Here is a 21,132-nt window from a genome sequence, read left to right on the forward strand (position 1 = left end):
ATACAGATGGCCAATGAACACATGAAAAGATACTTAACTCTGCTCATTATTATAGAAATGCAAATCAATATACAATGAGGTATATCACCTTCGACCAATCAGAATGGCCACCGTCAAAAAAAATCTACAAACAATAAATGCTAGAGAGGGTGTAGAGAAAATGGAAACTTCTTGTACTGTTGGTGGGAATGTAAATTGATACAGCCATATCAATGTAAATTGATATGAATACAGTATAGACATTCCCTAAAAAACTAGGAATAAACTATCATATGGCCCAACAATCACACTACTGGGCATATACCCTGAGGAAACCATAATTGGAAAAGGCACACACACTCCAATGTTCACTGCAGCACTATTTACAATAACTAGGACATGGAAGCAAACTAGATGTCCATCAACAGATGAATGGATAAATAAGCTGTAGTATATATATACAACAGAGTATTAGTCATAAAAAGGAACACATCAGTTCGAAAGAAAAGGATGAACCTAGAGCCTATTATAAAGAGTGAAATAAGTCAGAAAAACAAATATTGTATATTAACATATATATGCAGTCTAGAAAGATAGTACTGATGAACCTATCTGCAACTCAGCAATGGAGACACAGACCTAGAGAAGAGACTTGTGGCCACAGTTGAGGAAGGAGTGGGGGGATGAACTGAGAGAGTAGCACCCAAAGATGTACCTTACCATATGCAAAACAGATAGCCAGTGGGAATTTGCCGCATGACACAGAGCACTCAAACCCAGGGTTCTGTGACAATGAAGCAGGTGAGACGGGATGGAAGGTGGGAGGGAGGTTCAAGAAGGAGGGGACATGGGACATATGTACACCTAGCGCTGATTCATGTTTATGTATGGCAGAAACCAACACAATACTGTAAAAGCAATTATTCTCAAGTTAAAATTAAATTTAAAAAAAAAAGAAAGAAAGGAAGCAAACTCTGGTCCAGATGGTTACATTTGAAGAATTCAATGAATTCAATGAAGAAATAAAATCAATCAATAAATACTTTAAAAAAATAGAATACTTTCTAACATCTTCTAGAAGGCCAATATAACCTGAAAAACAATCTGATTAAGACTTAAGAAAAAAAATTGAAGAATAATATTTACATGAATAGAGACACAAAACCCTTATCAAAATACTAGCAAATAAAATCCAAATATATAGCCCAGGAGGGCCTTATCCCAGGATTGTAAAGTTGATACAACTTTTGAGGTCTCCATCTGTGAAGGATGGAAAAGCTAGACTGAAACACTGCTTATGCACCTACTTGTGCCAAGATCTCCTTATTGAGAGGTCTTAACACTTCTCTCCTGGAGAAGGCAATGGCACCCCACTCCAGTACTCTTGCCTGGAAAATCCCATGAACGGAGGAGCCTGGTGCACTGCATCCATAGGGTCGCTAAGAGTGGGACACGACTTCACTTTCACTTTTCACTTTCATGCATTGGAGAAGGAAATGGCAACCCACTCCAGTGTTCTTGCCTGGAGAATCCCAGGGACGGGGGAGCCTGGTGGGCTGCCGTCTATGGGGTCGCACAGAGTCGGGACACGACTGAAGCGACTTAGCAGCAGCAGCACCAGCAACAGTTCTCGCCACTGAGTCTGTATTTTTCAATTTCCTAGCCCTTTCCCTTCTTCTTCACTCCAGTCCCTGGGTCCATTAAACAGCAAAAGCCTTCTGATTTTAACCATAATGTTCAGCTTGGCTTCTGATCCTAACTGACTACCTCAACACCTGGCAGCTCTCAACACCTGCATAAACAGGTTTTTTTTTTTTTTAAATCTTATTTAAAAATTTCTTATACAATAGCATCAAAAACATTAAATACTTAGGAATACATTTAATAATAAACATGTAAGACTTCTATAATGCAAACTGTAAAAACATTGATGAAAAAAATAATGGATATCTGAAAATCTGAACAAATGTAGAGATATACCTAGTTCATGCATCAGGAAACAATTCTGTTAATGCTTCCCAATATTACTGTTCCCCAAATTCATCCACATATTCAACACAAAACTTATCAAAATCCCAGTAGGCTTCTTTTGAAACACTGTGGTTAAATATATGCAAGATTTACCATTTTAACCATTTTTAAGTGTACATTTCAGACACTAAGTATATTCACACTGTTGTGCAAGCATCACCACTATTTATCATGTTACACAACTTAAACTCAGCACCTATTCAAACACTAACTCCCCAGTCACCCTGATCCTGGCAACCACGATCCCACTTTCTGTCTCTATGAATTTAACTACTCTTAAATATCCCGTATTAAGTAGAATCATATTACATTTGTCCTTTTTTGACTGGCTTATTTCAGTCAGCATTAAAGTCTTCAGTGTTCATTCATGTTATAGCATGTATCAGAATTTCCTTCCTTTTTATTGTTGGAATATATCCTGATGGCTTCCCTGGTGGCTCAGTGGTAAAGAATCCACCAGCCAACACAGGAGACGCAGGTTCGATCCCTGGATCAGGAAGATCCCCTGGAGAAGGAAATGGCAACCCACTTCAGTATTCTTGCCTGGGAAACACCGTGAACAGAGAAGCCTGGTAGGCTAGAGTCTGTGGCATTGCAAAAAGTAGGACATGACTTAGTGACTAAACAACAACAACATGAATATATCTTATTTTGTTTATCCATTCATCTATTAATGGACACTTGATTTGTTTCCACCATTTGACTACTCCTAATAATGCTGCCAGGCTTCCCTGGTAGCTCAGCTGGTGAAGAAGCTGCCTGCAATGCAGGAGACTCTCGTTCAATTTCTGGGTCGGGAAGATACCCTAGAGAAGGCATAGACTACCCACTCCAGTATTCCAGGGCTTCGCTGGTGGCTCAGTCGGTAAAGAATCCACCTGCAACGCAGGAGACCTGGGTTGGGAAGATCCCCTGGAGGAGGCACGGCAACACACTCCAGGATTCCTGCCTTGAGAATCCCCATAAACAGAGGAGCCTGGTGGGCTGCAGTCCATGGGGTCACAAAGAGTCAGACACGACTGAGAGACTAAGCACACAGTAATAATGCTGCCGTGAATATGAACGTACAATACCTCTTTAAGCTCCTGCTTTCAATTCTTTGGGGGTATATACTCTCTAGAAGTGAAATTTCTTTTCCTCCACATCCTCCTCCAAACTTGTTATTTTATATTTTTGTTTGTTTAATAATAGTCATTCTAATGGATTTGAAGCAGTATTTCATTATGGTTTTGCTTTGAATTTCACTAATGATTAATGTACAGCATATTTTCATATGCTTAATGACTGTAGAATTTCTTTGGAGAAATGTCTGTTCAAGTCTTTTGCTCATTTTTAATCAGTTTTTTTCATGTTGTAAATGATTTGTTGTTCTTTTTATAGTCTTGATATCAATCTCTCATGGATGCATGATTTGCAAATATTTTCTCACTCTGTTGGTTGCCTTTTCATTCTGTTGGTAGTTTCCTTTGACACAGGTATTTCTATGTCTATTATATTTCTATTTCTATTTCTATGTCTGATTGAATGAAGTCTAACATATATTTTCGTTGTTGCTGGCCTGTGCTTTTTTTGGTATCATATCCATGCTTTCTTCCTTTTAATAAAAATGGAAAGCTCTTTCTGACACTCGTATGAAAATGCAAAGGATCCCAAATAACAAATGAGCTTACGATAAGACCTCAATAATCCAGACATTAGTACTGGCCTAGAAATATGTACATAGCTTGATGGAACAGAATACAAAGTCTAGAAACTGACTCTCATTTAAAAAGTTAATTAATATTTAACAATGAAATCAAAGCAACTTAATGTAGAAAGGAAATGCTTGCTAGAAATTTGTTAGAAAACTGGTGCTAGAAAACTAGAAATCCACATGGGATAATAAACAAACATTCCTTAACTATACCTGAAGTTAAACAAAAATTAACTTCGGATGAACCATACAAATCTCAGTATAAAAGATAATTCATAAAGCTTTTAGAAGAACACAAAGATAATTTTTGTGACCTGGACCTAAGCAAAGGCTTCTTAGATAGGACACAAAGGCATTAATCATAAAATAAAAAGTTGCTAAACTGAACTTAGTAAAATTAGTAATTTCTGCTCTCTAATACCATTAAAAAATGAATAAGCAGGCCATAGATAAAGATTGTATGTTTGAAAAACATGTATTTGCAAAATAGAGTATATTAAAAACTCATATAAACTCAATACTAAACATACTACCCAATTTCTTTTTAATGAGCAAAAGAATTAGCTCACAAAGGAAGATATACAAACAGCCAGTGAGCATATAAAAATGTGCTCAACATTATTATACATCAGAGTAATGTAAACTAAAACCACAGTGCCATTCCCTCACACATTCATTAAAATGGCTGAAATCAAATAAAAACTAAACATGCCATTTATACGTTCTACAAGAGGTAACTTCTAGGAGAAAAAAATACAGTGGTTGCCTCTGAGAAGAGGGAATGACTAGGAAAGGGCACAGCTCTTGAGAATGATAAAAACTGTTCTACATCTTAAAAGAAATGGGGGTTACATAAGCTTATCATAAAAAATTTTGTTACATGCTTTTCTTAAAATTCACCAATTTATTCATTTAACATTTATGCATTTCACTGTTTGTCACTTTAACCACACACACACACACACACACACACATACACAAGCAACTACTGAACTTAATAGATTTATTTTTTGCAGTGGTTGGGGCTGGCAATTCCGAAACTACTTCCTATATATCCTAAGCTTGAGCAAATAGGAAAATATATTATCCTGAAACCCAAACTGGATAGTACAATTTATGAATACACTTTAATATTTCTATGAAATATTTATATTTTTATAGAAATGTTTCTATGAAACTGTTTCGTTTCATCATTAACTCAGAATTTACAACCTTTGGGAAGCTTAGTTATTGTTTCTCTAAGTATTTACAAAGTCTGGATTTAAAAACACTGAACAAAGCACATGTAACTAGACTTCTATACAGATACAGCCATTTTTCTTTTTTTTTTGTTTTTTTTTTTTGCCATTTTTCTTACTTGAATTTTAATGTTTGTTGTTTACATCAAAATTATTAAGATCATATTTTGCCAAAATATCCATTTAAAAAAATATATCAGATAGGGTGACACATATGAAACTTTAAATAGTTGCAATGTTTGCATTTTCCCTACTTATCATTGATTAAAGTGAAAGTCGCCCAGTCGTGTCCGACTCTTTGCGACCCCATGGACTATAGCCTGCTAGGCTCCTCTGTCCATGGAATTGTCTAGGCAAGAATACTGGGGTGGGTTGCCACTTCCTTCTCCAATCTTTCATTAAAAATATAAAGAAAAATATCTTTGTTAATCAGTGCTCAGGCTGATTTATTTATACATTCTAGCATTATTCATATATTAAATGCTGGTATTCTTATAGAGTTTTAATTCTGGTATTAAGCTGATTGAATTAAGCTTTTTTTATTTTTTTAAGTTAATACAAATAAGTAACCAGGTCTTCAAAAATTATAATAAACTTTCAAAACTAAAGTAGACCTCACTAGGGTTTTTTTTAACATCAAAAAGCTTAAAAATCAATTGTTAAACAAAATGAAAATTTAGAAATATTTTCTCAAAATATGGATATAATGATGTTAAACTCTCCAGAATATGACAAATACATTTCTGAATTCTATTCAATTTTACTTACGCATTAGGTGATGTTGTTTGGAATTCCTTGAAAATCTGTTTCTATAAACTATTTCTTATTATGGTTATTCAAAAAGTAAATGAAAAAGTTTTTTAAGCAGTTAAAAAACCTAAGAAAAGGAAGTTTCAAGTGACAATTATACTTCTGTTTAAATTTTCAAATAATTTCTAGTGCTTCATTGGTTTGTATTTAGAACGCTACACTTACCTTCCCTTTTGATGCGATTCTTGTTAAAGAATTAGCACATTTCCTCAGGCTATGAGTTATAGGAAGTCTATATGTCTTTCAACAACTTGATATGCTACTTTATCTTTGCCTTCTATGTAAAATTAGATTTTCATATCAGATTTTTGATAATATTTTTAAGCCTCTTTTATATTAAAAATAAAAATTAGGAAGATTTAATATCTGGCCAATGATTCCCTAACGCAACCTCCTATAAAGTGTGTAAGCCATTACCTACCACTGGGAGGCGCTCGTTGCTCAGTGACTTGGAGTAAGAACAGCAGAGCTATAAGGACATGTAAAACAGAGACTGTGCCTTTAGATGGCCATACTTGCAAGAGAGAGAAGTCAAGTAATATTACAGCACTAACAGCAGTGAACTTCAAGAAGAGACATATCACACAGGACATAAGGGTGACATGAGGCGATACATTTTACTACACATAATTGAAAGAAATATTAGACCTCCAAGCTTTGGAAACAATCCTTTAGAATACAGCAATTTGTACTACACTGATCACTGACTCAGGGTTATGAAACAGAACAAAACATTAAAACCTATCCTTGAAACTGTTGGTAAAACTAAGGAATAGAAACAGAAGATTAACCAGAAATGTCTTTGTGCAGGAAATTTTTTTACTAATTTGAAATTTATTAGAAGACAAATCATTTTAAAATTTCTATTTGTTTCTGATTTACAAGTGTCCAAATAATATATTTTCATACCATCACTTGACATTCCTACATAAATATGCAAATTTTGTCATTAAGACTGATTACTATGTGATAAACTACATAAGAAATAATAAATTGAAAAGTGTATAATCAAAATAAATCATGCTAAATATTTTAGTCAGTTAGTCAGTTCAGTTGCTCAGTAGTGTCCGACTCTGTGATCCCATGGACTGCAGCACACCAGGCTTCCCTCTCCGTCACCAACTCCTAGAGTTTCTTCAAACTCATGTCAGTTGAGTCAGTGATGCCATCCAACCATCTCATCCTCTGTCGTCCCCTTCACCTCCCGCCTTCAATCTTTCCCAGCATCAGGGTCTTTTCAAATTAGTCAGCTATTCACACCAGGTGGCCAAAGTACTGGAGTTTCAGCTTCAACATCAGTCCTTTCAATGAATATTCAGGACTGATTTCCAATAGGATGGACTGGTTGGATCTCCTTGCAGTCCAAGGGACTCTCAAGAGTCTTCTCCAACACCACAGTTCAAAAGCATCAATTCTCCAGCACTCAGCTTTCCTTATAGTCCAACTCTCACATCAATACACGACTACTGGAAAAACCATAGCCTTGACTAGACGGACCTTTGTTGGCAAGGTAATGTCTCTGCTTTTGAATACGCTATCTAGGTTGCTCATAACTTTTCTTCCAAGGAGTAAGCGTCTTGTAATTTCATGGCTGTAGTCACCATCTGCAGTGATTTTGGAGCCCAAGAAAGTAAAGTCTGTCACTGTTTCCACTATTTCTCCATCTATTTGCCATGAAGTGATGGGGCCAGATGCCATGATGTTAGTTTTCTGAATGTTGAGTTTTAAGCCAACTTTTTCACTTTCCTCTTCACTTTCACCAAGAGGCTCTTTAGTTCCTCTTCATTTTCTGCCATAAGGGTGGTGTCATCTGCATATCTGAGATTATTGATCTTGATTCCAGCACTTCATCCAGCCCAGCGTTTCTCATGATGTACTGTACATATAAGTTAGATAAGCAGGGTGACAATATACAGCCTTGACATACTCCTTTTCCTATTTGGAACCAGTCTCTTGTTCCATGTCCAGTTCTAACTGTTGCTTCCTGTCCTGCATACAGATTTCTCAAGAGACAGGTCAGGTGGTCTGGTACTGCCATCTCTTTCAGAATTTTCCACAGTTGATTGTGATCCACACAGTCAAAGGCTTGGCATAGTCAATAAAGCAGAAATAGATAGGAGATACCCCATGCCCAAGCTCAGGAGCGGTGGCTGCACTTGCTGGACCAGCAGTGAGAAGATACCCCATGTCCAAGGGCAAAGCAGAAGCCCCAGCAAGAAGGTAGGAGGGGCGAATTTGCATTTAAAATCAAACCCCATTCCCGCCAGAAACGCTCAGAGGGCTCAAACAAACCGTGTGCACACCAGGACCCAGGGACCCCACAGAGAGTGAGACAGAACTGTGTCTGAGCGTCTGCTGTGGAAGTATGGGTCGGTGGTGGTCTGCTGCAGGGACAGAGGCCCTGGGTGCAGCAGACTTGGAAAATCCCATGGACGGAGAAGCGTGGTGGGCTACAGTCCACGGGGTCGCAGAGTCGGACACGACTGAGTGAATAGTCTAGTCTAGTCTAGTCTAAGCTCTCTTGGAGGAGGTCGCTGTTAACCCCACCACAGAGCTGCCAGAACTTACACAGGACTGGGAAACAGACTCTTGGAGGGCACAACAGAAACCTGTGCACCAGGACCCAGAAGAAAGGAGCAGTGACTCCACAGGAGACTGCCCCGGACTTGCCTGTGGGTGTCCGGCTGTCTCTGGCAGCCGCGTGAGTCAGCTGGCGGCCTGGTGCAGGGCTGGGGGCACTGAGTGCAGCAGTACATGCAACGGATCTTTTGAGGGAGGCCACCTCTACCTTCATTGCCTCCATCGCAGTTTGGCCCCAGGTAAATAGCAGGGAGGGAACACAGTTCCACCGATCAACAGAAAATTGGATTAACGATTTACTGAGCATGGCCCTGCCAATCAGAATAAGACCCAGTTTCCCCCTCAGTCAGTCTCTCCCACCAGGAAGCTTCCATAAGCCTCTCATCCTTATTGATCAGAGGGCAGACAGACTGAAAACCACAATCACAGAAAACGAACCCATCTAATCACATGGACCACAGCTTTGTCTAACTCAATGAAAACTATGAGCCAGACTGTGCAGAGCCACCCAAGACAGACAGGTCATGGTGGGGAGTTCTGACAAAATGTGGTCCACTGGAGAAGGGAATGGCAAACCACTTCAGTATTCTTGCCTTGAGAACCCCATGAACAGTATGAAATATTTTAGGCAATCTATCAAATGTAATCAATTATTCTTAAGAGAAATGAAACTATGTTTTATTTTTTTAAGTACTTTAAAACAATCTATTAGTATTTAAAGTGATCTTACATTCTGTGAACATAGAGTTAACACAGAGTTACAAATAAGATCTGCTCTCTTAGTCTAACAGAATCTCTGGGGAATTAAACACCCCTTACTATGACCCAGGCAATCTATAAACCTCCAGAAAGCTAAAACAGGAAATGTATCTGAATTATCACAGAGACCAATATTTGAAATAATTGATAAATATGAATTTGTGTTTGTGTTCCTAGTAACTTAAGATATCAACAAATTGTTTTGAGGAAGGCACACAGAAGCTAGATGTTTAAAATGTCAAATAAATAAAAGTGCTAATAACAGTGTTAACAGACCAAATAAACATCCTAACTCTGTAACCAAAATGGTTCAATACCTACATAATTTGCCATATACTCAAATAAGGAAGAGAATATAGTAAACATTTAACGGTATAGACTTAGCTATAAAAATAAAACAGCTGCACAGATCATTTCCTACCCTCAATGCTTCTAAGTAATGGCCACAATACAAGGTAAAACTAAAGATATTATTTAAGAGGACCAATGGATTTTAAGGATCTTAGTTTTAGGAGACCTTTTTCCTCTCGCCTATCTCCCGTTAAGTAATAAGATGTGCCCACTGAGTTTACATAGTTAAGATAAAATCTGAAGCCTAAAATTTTGGTCTTATTCCTAATTTGATGGTTTGATAAAGATGTGTAGAGAACAAAAGCCAACCTACGTCTAAAATCTATCTTTTGAAAATAAAATGTGTTCAAGAAGAATAATCACTTTATTTCTACTTTTACATTAATATATCAACAAACATTTCAAATTTGTGATGCCTAGCCCTTTTTCTAAAACACAGAAAAAAACCACTGCTCTTTAGCGACATGAAAGTAATCCTCCTTTATTAAGTCTTTTAAACATTTTATCATATACTTATACTGAGTGAACAATTTGTTCTAGGAATAAATTAGAATAGTAAATGTTTTTAAATTAATTCAGCAAAGAATAATCGGTCACTACTCATATGGCAAAGTCACTCATTTGCCACGCATTTACTGAGAATTAAATGTCCCAGGAACTGAGGAAGCAAAACCAAGTAAGATATCACTAAGAGCTCAAAAGTACCTCCAACAAGGAACATTCACAGCAAAAAGATAAATATCCACAAAGACCTCATAATTTGAAGACAGTTTCAATTTGCCCATTAGCATTTAACTGCACTAAATAACACAGAGGAATATATTTTCAATTGGAAACTTTCCAGTTAAATTTTAATTAAATTTAAAAAGTAGATGGCAAAAAAGGAAGCACTATTTTTTTAATCAATATAATAATGTAAACCATCTTTCACCCTTAAGACACTGATAACTTTTGTATTTCCCATGTTTAGAAGAAATAGTTGGTCAAATCATTTTAGGGACCATGTTTCAACAAATTCAAATTTTTTGTCTCCCTTATTGCAAGAATAATCATATACAAAAACAGGACAAGCACACTCTCTGAAAGGTAAAAAAAAATGCATTAGTATTATTAATGTAACATATTTACCATTTAGAACCCTTATTTCAGAGCACACATCCATGTATTCTTTGAATTACTAAGTATTAATAATACCACTGCCCTACTATCTTATACAGAATAACTCACAAAGCTTATAATGGAGCACAGCATGATCGTGATCATATACGAGAGGAAAAAACCAAGACACAGAAATTCTAAATTACTTGTCACAGACCTGAGAAAACTAAAGAGGCAAAACAGAAAATAACATTTGGAACCTACTATTACAGGTAACTGACAAATTGAATGCAGCTTTCTCATAATATTAAAAAAATTATACATGTAAATTAACATATACACATTTACAAATAACTGAAAAAGCCAGGAACATCGTAAGAATTTTTTATATAGCCTGAATTACATAGAGAAGTGTGGTTTCAAAATCAAAGCTGCTAAACAGCCGATTCCAGTGAGTCATGTACATTAGTTCAAAGGAATCTGAGAAAATACAGTATATTCAATATAATATTAGTAATTAAATTATGACCCAAGAAGTTGATTTTATAAGAGGACTTAATAAACATATATAATAAGTAATATGATCAAGCACTGAAATATATCTTCAGGGGAAAAAAAGGTTAATTTAAAATGTTTTAAAAGTAAAGTTAAAAAAATAGCATGTGTACATAATATTTAAGATGCAACTTAATCATAAAAGTGTGGGTTTTGGGGAGAGGGGTTTGCAAACAACAATGGTACCATTACAAAATAAAAGAGATCTTAGGGGAAATGGTAGATATTGGCTTATAAGCCTACCTCTTGAAACACATGAAATTCTACATAAAATTCTTCTTTAACCCAAAAGCAATGTGCTTAAACTAAATGTGTATGTGTGTGTGTGTGTATATAAAATATAGATAAAATATATATGTATTTTTAAAGAACAATCACATTATAACTATAAAACATTTTATGGCAAGGCTTTATATCCAGCTTATTTTGTTCTCAGAGCATTATTAGTATATAACGTTTATAAAACATTTAATTCCCTCTTCATTACCTCTAAAATCTTTGCAGAAAATCTGATATTATCTTCTTAACAAGGCAAAACTAAGGAAGAGATTTGTATATCCATCATTTCTAGAGCAACAAAAATATCTTTACCTTCCAGAAGACTTTCACAAAAATCCGACACTGGAATGTTATAATAATGCAAGTGAGGATGAAAATTTTATAATAGGAACTGATTAAATAAATGAGAGGAAAGGCTACTAATAGATAAAAATGTTTATCAAGAGTCAAAGAAAGGTGATACCTATTTTTTCTTTTTTAAGACAACTATAAAACAATGTCCTGGAGATACTCTTGTTATAAAGTGGTTTGTAAGATGAAAATTGTATTTACTTCTTAGGTTCTTTTTTTCAAATATGACCAAATAGATAAAATACAAACCTGACAAAAACATATAGAGTCTATAGCAAAAAGACCTGCATCAGCCTACTATCTTAAGAAAATAAATAGGAGGTAGATATTTACATAGATTTTAATAGTTATAAAAAGAATAACCAGCTCTCTTAACTATTGCTTCAAAATGCCCCACAATGCCACTCTCAATTCTAGACTGAATTTTTGTTCATTATGTAAGAGTGTTTCTATGTTTTTTCTTTTATTTGTTGTTTTATGCATTCCAGTACGTTATGCTTATGCTTGGGATTTCTTTTTTTATATAAATCAGCACATCATGTTGTGATGAGGATTATCCATGGGTCTCTTCTGATATTAGAACTAATTTACCCTAAACTTAAATAAGCTTAATCTCCAGGAAAGCTTTCATGATATTTTACATAAACTATCTCAAAAAACAGTGGTCTAATATTACAGACTTCTCAAGTCTGCTGAAGCACTCTGTATTTCTTCACTGGAATTTATACTTTTTCTTTTTCTACCTCAACGATGGCATAAAGCCATGAAATTTAAAACCACGTGCCTTTAAGAAATTAAAACAAGCAAATTATACTTCTAATGACAAATACATCAAATACATGACATCATTTTGGAAGCAAATATTTAAAACCTTATAAAGGTATTAATACACATTAACTAATAATTTTTGAATCATTTAATTTCTATGCCATGAGTTAGGGCTTTATCAAAAGACAAAATTTTGAAGGAAATCAGAAAGTGTTCCCATAACATACTAAAAATTTCTTTGTGTCACTGTCCTTTCAAAGAGGATACCTCTTTTTAGATAGAGGTCTCCTTTTTCTCACCCACCCACTGCTTCATCTCACTGAAAGCTTTGTGCAATTTCATCATCTCAGCAAGAGAGGCAAATGGCTCAAGTTAGCAGTCTCTGGACCCTCAGGAATACCCACTATGCCATATCACCTGAGATTCCTGATTAGAATTATGTCTGATTAAAAAAAAAAAAAGTAACAAAACAAAACAAAGAAACAAAGAAGAAAACAAAACAGAAAACAAAAAATGTCTACCTAGGCCATCTTTTCACCTTTCTTTATTTCATAAGAGAGAAGCATTTAACACATTTTTTTGAAAAATGATAAAGTACTAACAAAGCTGGTGTCAATAAAAAGTATTTCTTATCATTACTGCTAAAAAACTTATCAACTTTTATATGCTAACAAAACTCAGTAATTTTATTGCTTTATGAGATAAAACATAATAACCTTAGCACAAACAGTTTAGATCAAATTATTTTTGTGGCCTCTATCTATAGAACACAGTCAACTTCTCATGCCAAGGGAAAATTAATTCTCTTTTGTTCAAAATCCAGATTATCACTCTTAACTATATCTAAATCCAGAGAATAACCATGTGTAGCACATGGGATGAAATTTGTTTGTGAAGTACTTTTTTCACTAAATAAGATTTTAAGAAAGGTCTTATACTGTGATTTTTTTTCCCCCATTATATCTGTGATGAGAAAATGATTAGGATGGAACCTTAATCCCCTAAAGATAAAGTCTCAGCAACCAGCTTACCTGACTAGATTTTCATTGTCTCCAGTTCCCTTGCAAGTTGCACATTCAGTTCGTAAATCTTCAGCCTTGGGCTTCTTTTGTAACACAGACTGCCTTTGTCTTCTCTCTCTAGGAACTCTTTCCTGTCATACAAGGAAGAAACAAAATATAAAATCCGGATATGAGGAAAACAGAAATAATTTTAAGCAAGGAAGTTTCTCAAAGTTTGGACTATGCAAAATATGCTTAACTTATTCCAACCTCATGTTTTTCTTCCTCAGGAATGAAGCTTCGTTTTCGTCCTCTGGTTCTCTAAAAAAGAAAGAAAGAAAGAAAGAAAAATCCACAAAAATATCCAATGTTTAATTAATGGTAAAAATAAATTTTCTCTGTTAAATGTTACTGCTTAGGTTAAGCAGTTGGAAAGTTAGCAGCATTTCTAATTAATGCAGTACTGCTCTACTGCACTTTGTTACAATTTATATCATAGAAAATAAAAACACGACAAATTAAGTACAGGCTACAGTAACAGTGCTTTACTTTTAAATAACATATCTGATAAGAAAAATAAGCTACAAAATTAGCTTGAAGATTTATGAACACCATAGATGTCATACTATGATGATTTATAAAGAACATTTAAACTTTCATAACTTATCATATATGATTGCTAGAGCTAAACCTGGACTCACAATACATCTATTGTATGCCTCTGTGTGTGTGTGTGTATGTTTGTGTGCTGCAAAAACATGTCAGAGTAACAAGAATCAATTTTTTACAGCTATAAAAAAAGTGAGAGGCAAAGGGCTCAGATGTCTCCCAATCCTGGTTAAAGTAAAATCAACTAAAACATGGTACAGGTGACTTGAGCTTATTTACTTAAAACTTTTGAAATTTATATCCTGTATTTCAGAACACATTTACCATGTGAAAGACAACATTTGTACGTTTTAAAGTAATACAAGTACAATAGTATTTGCAGCCTGTATGTTAAAAATCCTGACCATGTAGCACATACTCTGGAGATCTACAATTCTCATGTAAAGATCACTGTTCTTAAGACAGAATGAAGAGAAAGGAGGCGCCACTTTCAAAAATTACTTTGTCTGACTGCTGAGATCAAGGAACATTATTCCCAAGTTACAGTAGGGACCAAACAATTCTAAACTACTGTCATTTCAATTTTCCACAGAACCAAGTCACTTGTTATTTAGAACCCACATCCTGTTTAATCTGCCCCTCGAGGAGAAGGGGGCAACAGAGGATGAGATGGTTGAATGGTATCATCGACTCAATGGGTACGAGTTTGAGCAAACTCAGGGACATAGTAAAGGACAGGGAAGCCTGGCCAGCTGCAGTCCATGGGGTCACAAAGCCATCAGACACAGCTGAGCAACTGAACAACAACAGATGACCAAGAGTTAACTAAGTCAGTCATTCAAAATAAGCAGATTTAAAGACAACATATTCATTTACATTTATACTCTCAATCAGTATATTTTGATTATATTATAGAAGAAATTAGGAAGAAAAAGTAAGACTGTACCCAGGGAAAGATTTCAAATGCAGTCCACACTGGACATGACTGAGTGATTGAGCACATATACATCTATTTTTAATTTCAAAGATTAGTACTAAGCCTTGCTTCTCAAAATATGAATCATGGTTCATAAGCACTGGCATCCACTGGGAGTTAGAAATGAAGAATCTCATGTCCACAACAACATACTGAATTAGAACTTGTCTTTTCACAAGATCCTCAAGTAAGTCATATACACATTAAAGTTTGAAAACAGCCTTTAATACTGACAACACTTACCCAAGTCCTAATTAAAACCTTATGGCTAGCTCTTTGTATAGTCATCTTTCCCCTCTATGACATTCCTTCTTTCATGCTTCAAATTCTGTCTCCCTACACAATTTCTCCCAAAACTGGTAAGGACCATGTCATATTCATCTTTTCAGACCCAATTAACCCTAATATAATGCATATTACATAGAAATTCAATAAATTTGTTTAAATAAAATAAATATAAGTATCTGGATTGAAACTACAAATGAATACACCAGATAATACAAATGATAACACTGACAAAAACAGTAAGTTATTGTTCCCTTCTCTAATAATCTATTTTCAATTTGCAAAAATTATGCATAGAGCCATTTCAATAAGGTGATCAAAATTAATAACCACTATCAAAGGAAAAATATTCAAATTACTTATTTTAGTTCTATGAACATCTAAAGAATGTTCAAACGGTCTTCACACATTTTTATATTTCTCTTCATTCAACCCATCTTTTGTTGAGTCATCTAGTTTTGAATCATCTACTCACTGAATTAATTTTTAAAGTATATATGTCAATGGTCCAAGTACATATTCTCAGTTCTTTTAAAAATATATAATTATTTACCATTTATGATTAATACTTTAAATTGTCAAACATCTGGCTTGATTCCATCAGTTGGAAGCTTTACATACTCATGGAAGAGCTGATCTTTAGGTAGACTGGTAAGGAGTCCAGGGCCCTCAAGGAAGAAGGGGTCCAGAGCCCTCAAGGAGAAAGGGGTTTGGGGCTCTCAAGGAGGAGAAAAGGACAAAGGCTTTTTCCCTACAAAGCTTTGTCTTAGTCAATATAACAATCTATCTTGCTGAAGGACATGTTTCTCCTTGACAAGAACATTCTGACTAATCTTATTACCTTAAGACATATATTGTGGGAGTGGGTCTGGTAAGACTTTTCTATTGTTAGCTCTAATCTTGTTAATTTAAGATGTATGTTGTGGGAGCAGGTCTAGTAAAAGTATATAAGGCCTTGATAAGACTAGTGGGTTTCTGGCACTATCCTTCCCCCTTCTGATGTCTATGTCAAAAACTTTCTCTCACTTTTTATACTTTAATAAAACTCTGCTACACAAAAGCTATTGAGTGATCAAGCCTGGTCCCTGGTCCTGAAGCTAAATCTTCTTTGGAGATAACAAGTCCGACATCATTCACTGTAAGCTATCACCCATACTGCAATTACCATCATAAAGTATAATGTCACACTGATCCTATCTCATAACTATAGTTACATATCTCTATTTATAAATTCTGTTTTATATTTTATGAAAGTAGTATTTTTAAATGACTAAACATTTATAATTAAGTGATTTTTAACTTAAGTGCACATATTTCAAGAAGGTAATCATTTATGTATTCCTGCAGTAATTTTAAATAACTAAATACAAGAAACCAACATAAACAATTTCTAGCCAGAAAAACAAGGTTGTTACTAGCAACATGAAATTATAGCATTTTAGAGTTCTGAGAAAGCAGGTCATGGAAGAAACTTGATCAGCTGTGATCACACAGCTGATAACTGATTAAAGGTGAACTGCAAACCCAGGTCTCACAACTCTCAATTCAGTGATTTTTCTTACATGATAAATCCAAGATTAATAATTTAATCCCACATAGAGATGAGTAAAACTATCAAAAGAAAGCAAATGTCTTATTCTCACTTGATAGTTAAATAAACTGTAACACTCTTATGTCTAAATGAAAAGTTCTTACATTTTGAAACAAGGAAATGAGACAAAGGAGACAAGTCTACCCAAAGGAGTGGAGACCTCAATACCTCAAGCTGACTCTATCTATATTCTACTCAATTTGGTACCCTATACATACAATGACTAACATGATCCATTACCAAAGTGATTTATAGCAAGCTTCTTTAGCAAATATAACTAGCATTTCCAATGGAGAAGGAAATGGCACCCCACTCCAGTACTCTTGCCTGGAAAATCCCATGGACGGAGAAGCCTGGTAGGCTGCAGTCCATGGGGTCGCTAAGAGTCAGACACGGCTGAGCAACTTCACTTTGACTTTTCACTTTCATGCATTGGAGAAGGAACTGGCAACCCACTCCAGTATTGTTGCCTAGAGAATCCCAGGGATGGGGGAGCCTGGTGGGCTGCCGTCTTTGGGGTTGCAGAGTCAGACACGACTGAAGCGACTTAGCAGCAGCAGCATATTTCCAAAAATTAAAAAATAAGAGGATTTAATCCAAACAGAATGTTTCACAATATCAAGTCTCTCAACCAAGAAAATACTGAGAGTAGTGGGTTTTTGCCCCCTAGTTTTAATGAAGTGCCAGCAACTGTTGTAATTCACACCAATCTATAAACAAAACAGACAAAATATGTTAAACATGGTATCTCTAGTGAATCAAAAACATAACGGGAGTTAAAAAGAAGGAGAAACGACAGGAAAAAAAAAAGTGTGCCTCATCCAACAGGTTTCAATAATCAAAGAGCTTGCCCCATCTTAGATGTACATAAGTATTCATAACCAGGTGGTCATTTCATGGAATACATTGAGCCTGACACTACTTTAGAAACAAGATAAAGCAGAAGGGAGAACATAGTGCATGGAAGAAGGAAAAAACAATTATTTAATAAGTATGTGCTTTAGAACTTAACACAGATATATTATCTAGACGTTCCAAATGATTGAAAGTTTATTTCCAAATTGAGGTTCCTTTTCAATTATTACACTCTTAAAAGTAAATGAAAGTTTGAAAATCATTCCAAATCTTAACACTTTCCTATTTTTTTCTTCTTTGTTATTTTTTAAGAACTTTATTTGCTCAGGGAACACTGTCAATCTGAGCTGCTTAGGTTACCTAGCTCTACCTGTCTCTGACACAATTAATTGAAAACAGGAGGGGATAAAAACACCCACAAAGAGTGGCATAATATTAGAGACAATGTATCTAAGTTAGGAAAGAATAAAACATTTGTAACTATAGGCATCATTTTAAAAGCACATCCATCTGAAATAAATATTTCAATAACTTCACTCGTTGGACTAATAAACATGTAACATATTTTAATTCTGGGTTATTTTAATTTATAATTAAGTCAGATGTATGATTATTTCCCCAAGGTTAGAATGATTCATTTCACAAATGAACTAAATTTAAAACTAAAAGAATGTATCTCAACATCTTTGATGGATTTCTTCACTTTGATGGATTTGTGCACTGACTTCTCTAAGTTTGACACACTTTTTTGATGAAAAATCACCATTTACACAAATGACAATAAATAAGCCACACGTGATTAGACAAAACAAAGAATGCCTTCCGATGTAATTTATATATAAAAAGATAAAATGCTTACTTATTAACAAAATTCAAAATTCAATGTTAATTAGGACAATTAAACCTTGAAAACCTCTGTCAGGCTAAAATAGCTTCAGATTTATGCTGAGGAATAAATGTCAGGGCTGCCTTGAAGCTGTTCAAAACGCTTCAATGAAATATATACACAGCATATATATTTTTCCCTTAAACGTAAGTATGTTTTCCAATTAAAAAAAAAAACACTAAAAACAATCATATATTAAAACACAAAATATTCGAAAGAAAAACGTTATATACATAAACAAAGTGTGAACAAAGCACCATCTGTTTCTGTTGGCTACAGGCATACAACAGATGGAATGGTGATCACCAAAAATGAGTGTTTTCACTTCTTGTCAACTGACTAGAGTTTATTTTTACCTAATTTTTATTAACTGGGTTTGGAAAATAGGTGAAAAATAAAAAGAATATCATGACCAGTTTCACTTAACACTGTAAATTAAAATAACCACAAGCCTAAAGAGGTAAAATAAAAGCTACATATTACATGACAAATGTTTCTGTAACGCCCTTCTCATAGGTAATAGCATATTCAAAATAAGGAAAATCCTGAAGCTCCACCTCATCCTTGTTCTCTTTATTTCACACACCTGGAAATAAATAAAAATGATGACTTTCCAAAAGGCAAAAAGCACAGCAGCAGCCTGTGGGTTCTGAGTAAGATTACTTGACGGAAGGACACCCTCAGTGGCTCTCTTCCAAGTGAGTCAAGGTGTACTAAGCATGGTTTAGTTCACCAAAAAATTTTTTGCCTAGGTTTCTTCTAAGGATCTGTGACAGACACACAGGTTATATAATCTGTTTAGTACTTCAGAGGTCCCCTTGAGTCTGATAATAAACTCAAAAATAACTCTGATATCTAAGATCCCCCTACATAATCCTTTCTTCCCAGAACTATATTAATTAATCAAAACCATTAGCATAAAGATTACAAATAAATTAAGACTTGGGCAATGAATGCCTAGTTGCCTTTAGTCATTTCAATAGGGCTGAATCCAATGCTTCTATTATTTCTGCTAAACTAGCATCTAAAAATTGTATGTATGAGAAACATATTTCAGATTTTAAATTTTTCTGTTAAATAGACTATACGACAGACATAAAACATATGTGTATGTGTAAAACTATTTTAAAATCAAATGAAAGCAGACTCTCAGATATTTGATTATCTCTCAAATGAAGCTTACCACTTATAACAGACTACTGATTTATTGAGTAAAATGGAAAACAGATTAATAATGTGTTTCAGTCTATTTCTAGAATAATGATCTATAAGAAAAGGTGAATTCTGAAAAAAATATAGCTTCAGTCAAAGCTGATAAAAAGTACTTTGACATTTTATTGCATTTATCTTTCCAAAAAAGGAGATACATAAAACAATATAAAAATGTATGAGACAGAAAAAAAGATCTGACAACTTCAAAGAGAGTAGAAGATGATACATTGTGTATAAGAGTAGGGAAAGATAGTCCCAACAAGTCCCTTTGGCACTTGTATAAAAGATGAAAAGTCACTAGATGACACAGAGTGTAAAGAAAACGAAAAGAAAATATGAAAGCTTTCAAGTTACATTAAAGTTATTAGAAAATATGCCAAAAAGTACAAACATCAATTTTAAAGTAACTTCAAAAGGAACATGGGTAAGCTAATTTATATTTTCTTCAAAAGTAATTTCCCTGCCTAAAAGCAAATGAAAAGTTTCTACATTAAAAAAAAAAAATGCAGAGAAAATGTCTAAATAACAAGATACTTAAAGGGAAGGCTGCCTTTCGAGTAATTCTATAGTTTCACCAATGAAATAAGATTAATACATACAAGGAGAAACAAACTAATTCCCTTCCTAACAATAAAGGGCTAGGGAAAAGACTGTTTCAAAGTATACTAAGCTTCTGATACATAGCAACAATGGAAAAGAACTCATTGGTGAAATACACTAAGTACCTACCATAGTAGGTAATGAACACACAGTGATGAACAGGACAGCCTCTGCCCATTGGGTTCAGAACAAATGATTAAATGTATAATTATTTATAAATTTGGAAAGGGCAACTAAGGTGAGGCATAAAAATAAAGTCACATACTGCTCAAATCTTTAATCAAAACTGTTCTAAACTTCAAGTCAGTCATAATATATACTCTTAATAATGATACAAAGTTGATGTAAAACTACATTCACCTTAAAGATGGGTGTGGAGAAAATGCCTAACAAAACTGGAAAAAAAAATTTTCAAAGGAACACACTTACAGGTGACACAGGTGACCCTCAGGAAGGAATGGAAAAAGAAAGAGTTCAGATGGGCAAGAAGATAAAAGCAGCAAGGACAGCAGCAAACACATTACTAAAATAACAAAGGAGGTAGGAGAGATACTGGAATTGTAAGGAAAGCATGATACCCAGACATCCAGGCTGCTAAGTAACTGTGAGAATAAAGATGGTAACT

The 21,132-nt window shown here is 34.7% G+C and overlaps 1 protein-coding gene across 3 annotated transcripts in view; it reads right to left on the reverse strand.

Annotated features, from left to right (window-relative positions):
* The window catches only part of PHF14 (PHD finger protein 14), a 196,130-nt gene that overhangs the window by 88,291 nt on the left and 86,707 nt on the right, over positions 1–21,132 (reverse strand). For all 3 annotated transcript variants that reach the window (XM_013963156.2, XM_013963157.2, XM_013963158.2), the window contains exons 15-16: positions 13,764–13,814; positions 13,524–13,645 (exon numbers count right to left, since the gene is read on the reverse strand). In XM_013963156.2, the coding sequence (XP_013818610.1) occupies positions 13,524–13,645; positions 13,764–13,814 (173 nt within the window). The remainder of the gene's footprint in view (positions 1–13,523; positions 13,646–13,763; positions 13,815–21,132) is intronic.

The sequence above is a fragment of the Capra hircus genome, chromosome 4, assembly GCF_001704415.2.
Source record: "Capra hircus breed San Clemente chromosome 4, ASM170441v1, whole genome shotgun sequence".
NCBI classification, from domain to species: Eukaryota; Metazoa; Chordata; class Mammalia; order Artiodactyla; family Bovidae; genus Capra; species Capra hircus.